The sequence below is a fragment of the Cucurbita moschata genome, unplaced genomic scaffold (assembly GCF_002738365.1).
Source record: "Cucurbita moschata cultivar Rifu unplaced genomic scaffold, Cmos_1.0 Cmo_Scf00026, whole genome shotgun sequence".
Taxonomy (NCBI): domain Eukaryota; kingdom Viridiplantae; phylum Streptophyta; class Magnoliopsida; order Cucurbitales; family Cucurbitaceae; genus Cucurbita; species Cucurbita moschata.
The window spans coordinates 1,215,952-1,225,051 of NW_019268542.1; the positions used below are offsets into that span (position 1 = coordinate 1,215,952).

The 9,100-nt window shown below is 36.9% G+C and overlaps 1 protein-coding gene and 1 long non-coding RNA gene across 3 annotated transcripts in view; both read right to left on the reverse strand.

The window, feature by feature from the left end:
• The window catches only part of LOC111462113 (disease resistance protein RGA2-like), a 4,987-nt gene extending 3,029 nt beyond the window's left edge, over positions 1 to 1,958 (reverse strand). Inside the window, exon 1 of one of the 2 annotated variants that reach the window (XM_023105800.1) lies at positions 1,484 to 1,958. In XM_023105800.1, coding sequence (XP_022961568.1) covers positions 1,484 to 1,899 — 416 coding nt within the window. In that variant the 5' untranslated portion in view covers positions 1,900 to 1,958. Of the gene's footprint in view, positions 1 to 8 lie in introns of both variants that reach the window. The other variant, XM_023105799.1, reaches the window with a different exon arrangement.
• The window catches only part of LOC111462114, a 27,331-nt gene extending 18,484 nt beyond the window's left edge, over positions 1 to 8,847 (reverse strand). The window contains exons 1-2 of the long non-coding RNA XR_002713708.1: positions 8,818 to 8,847; positions 6,672 to 6,761 (exon numbers count right to left, since the gene is read on the reverse strand). This is a non-coding gene — a long non-coding RNA (uncharacterized LOC111462114). The remainder of the gene's footprint in view (positions 1 to 6,671; positions 6,762 to 8,817) is intronic.
• Positions 8,848 to 9,100: the final 253 nt, after the last annotated feature.

Genomic DNA, 9,100 nt, shown 5'->3' on the forward strand with positions numbered 1-9,100 from the left:
TTTAGTTGGTGAATAACCCTCCCCCATTTCTAAATGCCTTAAATTGACCAACTTTCTCAACTTTGTAGGTAAGTTCAACTCTCTGAGCTTCAAAGTCTGCAAATGGTAAAGCAAAACAATAGATTTTGGAAGCTTGCTTATTCCAGATTTTGAAATGTCAAGATACCTCAAATGTTTCAATTTACCGATTGTATCAAGCAATTCAGTTACGAACTTACCACTAATAATTAAAACCCGCAAGTAAATGAAGTTAGTGATCTTAACTTGATTACCAAATGGTACATTTTCACAACAATAAACTGTTCTTCTTCTTCGACGGATCAAAAGAACTTCATCATCATGAGATTTTCCATCTGTTACAAGGTCCTCTCTCAAATGTTGATCATTTGAAATAGCACATGCGACCTCATATATAAGATCATGCATCTTACAATATTCAACTTTTCCTCTCTCATCCTTGAGAACATCTTGAAACAAAGAGCGAGACAACAAAATATCGAAATATCTCGCTCCAATATCCTCCATCGTTACATTGCTTCCATTGGGTAGTTGAATAAACCCTTGTGCTACCCACATTTGAACAAGTTCTTCTTTAAAGAAGATGAAGTCTTGTGGAAAATTTGAACAGTAGGCAAAACATTGTTTCAATGAGGAAGATGGTAAACGGTCTACACTTAATTTGATTGTAAATAAAATAAGATCATCCTTTGGTAATTCAATTCTCACTAGATTTTCCAAACTCGATTGCAATTCCTCATCATTCTTGCATGATTTCACCATTCCTCCCAACACTTTCACAACCAATGGTATGCCACCAAATTTTTTAACAAGTTGTCCTCGAATGACATCAGGAATTACTCGTAATTTACCTTCAAATGCACATTTTTCAAATAAAGACCAACAATGATCATCTAGTAACCGCCTCAAATGATGTCTGTATTTTGTCTCCATAATTTCTGCAACTTTATCACTTCTAGTAGTCACAACGATAGCGCTTCCTATATTTTTATTGATCTTTAGCAAACAAGCTCTCAACTCATTCCAGAGAATGGGTTCCTCGTTCCAAACATCATCAAGCACAAGAAAATACTTTTTGTCACTCAGTAGATCTTGGAGCTTCCGAAGAATGACTTCCTTTACATCTGAGCCACCAAATGTAGGATTCAAGGATCCCACGATTGCTCTTAAAATTTTGTTGATTTTAAAAGGATCAGACACGCATACCCATATAAAAGTATCGAAATTCTTCCTTATCACTTCATGATGAAAAATCTCCTTCACCAGAGTTGTTTTTCCTAACCCACCCGTACCAACAATGGGTAAAACAACTAAAGTTTCTTGGTTATTGAGGGCAAGTAGGTTATCCACTATGTTTGATACTTCAGTTTCCCTTCCAATAACTCCAATTTCATCGGGAAATGAGTCCGTCTCTCGAGTTTGGTTAAGATCAATTTCAGCTTCATAACATATTGTAGCAACACATCTGGATGGACTTTTTGTAGAATTAAACTCAGCCAAACTTTTAGCTATAGTTGTGATTTTATTTGCCATTTTGAGACGAAAAGCAATGGGATTTTTGGAGAATGAAAAGAAATTACGTACCACCTTATCTTTTTCGATTTCCACTTTGCGTCGAACGTCTTCATACGCGAGCTCATCGAGTAAAATATCAGCTTCGAAGAGGATTTCTTCAAGCTTCTTCACCCATTGCTTCTCAGATTCAAGGTTTGTCTTCATTCTGTCAACATCCCTTAGAATGGCTTGCGCCATGAGTAAAGAGTCCTTCAGCCTTGAGAGTTCCTCCTTGAATCCCCTTGTCAAGCCGATCTGCTCGGCTGCCAGCTTCACCGTCTTCTTCAACACTTCCTGTACGGCAAAGGTCCACAGGAATTCCGCCATGTTGTATCCTTGAAGTCTCAAAGTTTGCAATTCGAGAGGATTTGTGTGTGTTAGAACGAAGTATACATCTAACATCTTTTATTAAACACATTTAACAAGGTGGGCTCCAAAGAAACAATAACCACAATAATTGATGTTTGAAAAGTAAGGAAACCCGTTTCAAGACTTTATTTTTAATTACTATTTTTATTTTAATTAAAGTAGGTAAGATAGAAATTTAGTACAAACTTACAAAATATATATATATATATATATAAATAAATAAATAAATAAATGTCACATCCTCATTTCCTCCATTAATAATTATTCATCCACAAACATATTTGATTAGAGGAAAATTCAAAAAGAAAATCCTTAGAAAATTATCTACCAAGTCCTCCCCCTCTTTTTCGAAATTAGTGATTGATATTCAAAAAGACAATTGTTGGGTGGGTAACAACTCACCATGTCTTGTATTCCCAAACCTTTATCACCTTTCCCCTTTAGGTGGTGTCTTGCATCATTAACAATTTCCTAATTGAATTACAAAACTTAGTCCACAATTTGATAATTACTACCGATTTTTCTATAGTTCATTCATTAGTTAGTAACTTATTCTACTAAGTCTACTAATAATTCTCTTAAGGTTATTCCATAAGTAAGTATAAAATTTGGTGGTGCGTGATGGCGCGTGGGGGCGTGTGAGGTACTATTATCCATCCTGTTCGACTTTTGTTTGCCCGATTTTAATTCTAATCATATTTTTATGTGATTTATGACCTAACAGGGGAAAATAAGTATTTTTAGACACCCTATTTACACGGGAACGTTAAACGAAAGGGCATGCGTCAATCATGTAAGTCACTACATGGTTTTAGGAATCAATACTTGTAGGAATCGCTTGATATGAATGCTTGCTAGTGAATTTACCTTAGGTGGTAGCTTTCCGTGAATGAATTTACGTAGTCTGATTATTATGAGTATGAATGTATTATGTGAAACATTATGAGAATTATTAAGTGTTGCAATTATGCTTAAACCTTCCGCTATATATATGCATATGTTTAATTCATGCTGAAAGGAGGATGTGAGTTTGTGAACTCCGCACTTCGGGTGCTTGATGGATGTTATCACCCTGTTGAGCATGTATATTTAATTTGCAGGAAATATGTATGATGATGTTAGATGACGGTTGTATGCAAACTCAGTTATTTTTCAAGACCCATTAATAAGTTAGGCCTTGGGATTTGTGGTTAGAAGTGACACTGAGTCTAGGCCTAACCTTTCCCTAGGAGCCTAACAGAGCACCACTGCAAATGAAGTACCTTCTTAAGGCTGCTAGTTGTGTGAATGATATCTATAGTTTCGTGGGAGGACCAAGGGTTCCTGATCAGTTCTCATTGCTTCTAGTCGTTTTGCATGAGAAAAGTGTCCCCATGTCGTACAACCCATTAGCTACATGGGAAAGGGTTGGGTCGCGCCCCCAATAAGGGGGACTATCATAGGCCTAGAGGAACTCAGCACACTCCTAGGTAAGATGTCATATAGTCTCAGAATGCCATACAAAGGTAGTGCCTCTTAGAGAGACACCAGTCATTATGACTCGATATAAGGAGCTCTTAGGGATTACAAGAAATGAAGGAGAACCAGAGAAGCCCCAAGGGGATAAGACCAAAACCAGATGTCCTAGAGACAATTAGAAGCCCGTGGGAACCTCTTAAGCTTGGGATGCAATGGGAGCCTATAAGTAGGTGGCTTATTAAGTTTGATTTTTATACTCATCCAAGTTTTCCTATCTTTTTCAGGTGTTTGCTGACTACTGGTCGGGATGGTGGAGCGTTCGAGAGCTGTGCTATCACAAAGGGAATCGTTCCGGAGCGTCAGTTCGTTTTCTGTCTTTTGGAGTCTTTTGTATATTCCTTTTATATTTGTATCCACTTGTAACATTTTGCTTCTTCTATTTTAATTAAATGGTAATTTTATCTTTTACTATTCTCTTCTCTTCTTTTCTTTTATTTTTGTTTATTTTCGTTTTTGTCTTTTTGGTCACCATCCAGATTTTTGGTAGCAACAGTACTGGAGCATTACACTCCCCTCCTTTTCGCTCTTTATCATTGTCACTTCTCCTATGGTGACTTTCTATGGTGATGAAATTTGTTTCGACATCCTGGCTCTGATACCAAATGTTCGATGTGACCCTCGATCAAAATATGCTGAAACAAGTAAAACAAGCAAATGAACAATTTGAGTGGGAGATCTTTTAGAGCAAAGAAACCTTAATCACTTGCTTTTCAATTCTTTAGGTGGTTGTTACAGTGAAATGAACATATATCTCATTTGTATTTATAGAACCACTAACAATCTTCCCAATTAAATTACAAAATTTGGTCTATAAACACAAAACTTGGTCTAGAATTTGGTAGCTACTACCAATTCTCCTATAGTTTCTTCATAAAGTTTCTTTATAAGTTATTAACTTATTCTACTAAATCTAGTCATAATTCTCTTAAGGTTACTCCATAAACTAATAACTTGTTCTACTCAGTTTACTAACCATTCAGGAAGTTACTATATAAAATTCCTATATAAGTGAGTAACTTAGTCTGCTAGCTCAAATTTATTAACTCACAACCTTTTATGCAGCCCATGCCCCCAATCCTATATTCTCCTGGCGTTGTCAATATTATGGTTTAGATTTAGAGGCATTCTTATTTTTGTAGGCTTTAGTTGTATATTCTTTGAGAAAGGCATAATAGGGAAGTTCAATTCTTTAAAAAAATTTAATATAACTTTTAATTGAGTTTATTGAATACTATCTTATTTTGTTCTCATCTTGGAACAACATGTAAAATAGAATCATGTTGTCTAGTTTAAGATCTTTATGCTTTGATAGCTTTAGTAATAAGCCTGAATTTTTTAGAGTCAGAAAAGTCTATATTACCTTACTAGATCATGGGTGCGATGAGAGCCTACGAGAATGGCTTATTGGGTATATTTATATAACTTACCCTTTCTATTTTTTTTCTAGGTATTCGTGGGCTGCTGATTGAAGTGGAGAAGCGTCCGAGAGCTACATCGTCACAAAGAGGGGCGTTACGAAGCGTCAGTCCATTTCTGTAATTGAGTGTTTTTTTATCTCATTTTGTTATTGTATCCCTAACCCTTTTTTCCATTTGTAATAAATTTGAACAACACCCTCCTGTAATCAGATTTTTGTTTTGTATTTCATTTTGGCATTGTTGTCTTTCTTTTTGTTTAAATTTTTCAACTTTTCTTATGTTATTTTGTTTTTAATTTTATTTATTTCATTTTCATTTTTTTTTTTTTAGGTCTTGATCAAAATTTGGAAGTCTCGACATTTGAATAATGACACTCGTTTTGTTAGCTAAATTTTAAGTGGCTTATTAGTTGAATCAAGAACAACTTTCTAACTTAGTTGTAAGTGGCTTATTAGTTGAATCAAAAACAACTTTCTAACTTAGTTGTTGAATTTTAAGTAGCATATTAATTAGTTCTCAAACAATTTTTTAACCTAATTCAAACAAAATATTAATTTTATCACCCATATATTGATTCAATTTCTTTTCAACTTGTTAGAAAGTTAGGTTTTTAGGTTTTTCTTATTTTATTTTTATTAAAGTCTAACGACCCTAATATTTTACCTATTTAATCTAAGGACATTACTATACCTTGAAATGCGAATATACATTAAATGGGCCCTATTCCTAAATGCGACTTGCACTCGCCTTTTATTACGTCGGAGAAAATGATTACAGGAAAAAAAAAACAGAAATAAATGAAAAGTAACCAAACCCAAAATGAATATTTTATTCTACCCTATGGTTTATTATGCAAATACATTTCAACCTATACTAATGATGCAACCAAATTCAGCCTAGACTACGAAATGGAAAAAGGAAAAAAAACAAACAACTACCCTATGCATGTGCCACGGTCCCGGGGTGTACGATGCCGCTGTCGTTGTCACATGGGTGCCATGCCCTTATCTGCAAAAGTAAAGTAGTACGAGGCTTGAGTATTTCTAGAATACTCAGTAAGTGACCCCCTATCGGGATTATGCGACAAACACATGCAATGAGATGATGGGACCTATCTTTCGTTTCGTTTCATTTTCCTTACGGTGTAATCCTAACAGGTAATCGTGGACGTGTACCATATACTCTACACGCGGCCCATACATGCGAGTATGGGCTCACCAGCTAGTTCGCACACCGCTGGGCCACTGTCCCTAGCCGGTGGGCATGCTCTGGGAGCCCTTATACTGGGACCCGCTAAAACTAGGACCGTCACGGAAGCGCTATGCAGGGCATAACAATCGTTGTCCTGCCATTGGATGTACGCGTCCGTACCCTCGTAATGGGATGGGGGTATCCCCCCAAATGCATGAACACACAATATGCATGAGGTCCCACTAGTCCTACAGTTATCATTAATGAACATAACCCCGTGTCACGTTTTCATGCTTACATGTCATTCTCATTCTCATTCTCATTTCGTTACAAATCATACATATTCCTAGCGGGGTTATGTTCCATGCAATTTACCGTATTTTACAATTCATACAAACAAGCCATAATCGTACAAGGGCCACACATCGTCACATGCATAACATATCACATCACTAAGCAGCATACATAACATACATTCACGTTCACATGATTTCGTACTTAAGCACATTAAGCTAGCATACAATTTAATGACACGTGCATATCCACGGGCACGTGCCAACATACAGAAATTAACGCGTAACCTACGATGGGTGAGCCACTTACTTGGTAGGCCTTAGCCGAAGTACTCCCTAGAATATAATGTAAGCTTCTAGCTCCTCGTGGACGTTCTACGCTTCCGTTGGTGGTTGGTTCCTATTGGTTCCTTAGTCACTTTCGTTAGTATTTCACAAATAATAATAAATTCCCTGTTGGGTTTTATGTTCTAAAACTCATAGTTTGTAAACAAAGATATATTCTATTTTCAATAAAGTTATTATTGATGTTTATTCAGTAAAAATTGTTATTGAATAAAGTGAACTTTACAATCATTAATCTAAATCCAATAAACTAAGAACACTCTGGCTATAGTATGATTACTTGAACTATATGTAGAGACATAAGAGTGGATCAAGTTCAAGTATATAGTCAAAATGATCTATAGTATAAGGATAAGGCTGAGTACCTTATTCTGGGGACACTATGGATGCGGCTCACTTTTGTATATGATATAAACAATGTGATCACTAAATTGTGCATGTGGAGACATGTGAGTGGGGGCGTCCTATGCAATGAGTATTGCATAAGATCGGACCATGAAGAAAACCACTCTCACTTTATAAAGTCGTTTACTGTTGAGACTGATTTTCTTTTCATTCGATAACCTAGGTAACTCTGTTTTAATCCTGAGCTAACCATGAACTCCTGTTTATTCGAAATTATCCTTAGATTTGCATGGGTGAGAGTGGCTCTAGTTCGCCGACTCAACAGGCCTTCCATTTCAGGGGTAAGACTGGGTGAATGGCTGGGGACGTGGGGTGCAAGACGGAATTCACTCCTACCCACTTTTAGGGATAGAAGAAAGGTAGTTCCCTTAAGCACTGACTCCAGGTCTTGAACAAGGGGCCCCACCCTCTCATTGGCCTGAGAGGGATTCGGTGTACTGGTTGGACAACAAACCAATTGTTCATTAGAGGATCAGTGAGACATAAGGAACAAGAAGTAACTTCAGGGGTAAAACGGTAAATTGACCCAGCTCTAGTTACGAACAACCTGTGAAGGATCGACTTACTAATCATGGTTATATCAAATGGACAGAAATATATCTATAGTGAGGGGAGTGCAACTACTAGGCTATAGTGGAGTGTCCTAGTAGTTAACGAATGTTGGTTAACCAGGTTAATGAGTTTAATCGGTTAATCTTGGATCGTTGGAGCCCATGATCTATAGGTCCATTAGGTCCCTCTGCTAGCTCATATCGGACTAAACCATAGAACAGTGTGACGAGTGAGTTTGAAGTGTTCGAATTCAAATTAGGGAATATGCGTTACATATATACGATATATTTAACCGCAATTTTATTTTATTTACGAATTAAACGAAAAGAGAGAATCTGAGATATTTAAATAAGATTTAAATATCTTAATCAATTATGTGTCGGAATTGATTGGGATTGGCATTTGAATTAATATTAAATATTAATTAAATAGTTTAATTAATCATTTAATGTTACTTTAACTTGAAATTCATTATTCAAATTAATTGTTGAATTAAAATGAAGAAAGTCAAAATGTTGACTTTCATCTAATGGAAAAATCCATGTTAGTGAAATTTTGAGAAATTTTGAGGTGTCAAAATTTGGTTTAACCAAACTTGCATGTTTGCCAAACAAACCCCACAAGTTTGAGTGGAATTTTGAGTGTCAAAATTTGGTTAACTCAAACATGCATGCTTGCCACATAATCCCAAACATTTGAGTGGAATTTTAAGTGTCAAAATTTGGTGATCTCAAGTTTGCATGAACATGCAAACTTGACTCTTTAAATAGAGTGATCATGATACTTGGAGGGGATTCTTCATCTTGATGAAAAACCTTGAGAAAAACTTCTCACAAACACTCTCTTTCACATATACAAAATCCCTCCCAAGTTTAGTCACTCACCGGATTCCACAATCCCGTTCTAAGGCCGAAGGATAGTGGAGAAGACACTAGTGGTGGTTCGAAACCGGTTCGTGAGACAAAAGGAGTTTGAACTACAAAAGGTTAGTATTTAAACTCATTAAATTTTAATACTTATGAACATGCTAGTAATTTACAATAATTGATGTTCTAAAAGTGCCTAAGATCCAAATTGTTTCCGCATGTGTTATATTAACACCAACATTCCCAACTAGAATTTGTGAAATACGACCTTAAAATGTTCCATTTTACCTTAAACAGGGCCGAAACCAGGTCTGGGAGGGTCAGAATGGTGTCAAACGGGCTGGAAACAGGTTTCTCGAGCCGAATAAGCCGCCGGAGCTGAGGAGCCGCGCTGCAGAAATGCCACGTGGCACAATCAGAGAGCGACGCTGTGCAGGAGTCTCGGGTCGAGGCGCAGGTTAACAGGTCGCTCGCGGGTCTTAGGCCGAACGCGAGTGACGGGCCGTGCGCGGTGATGGGCCGGCTCGCGGGTGAAGGGCCGGGGTGTTTGGGCCGCGGGAAACATCGGTTC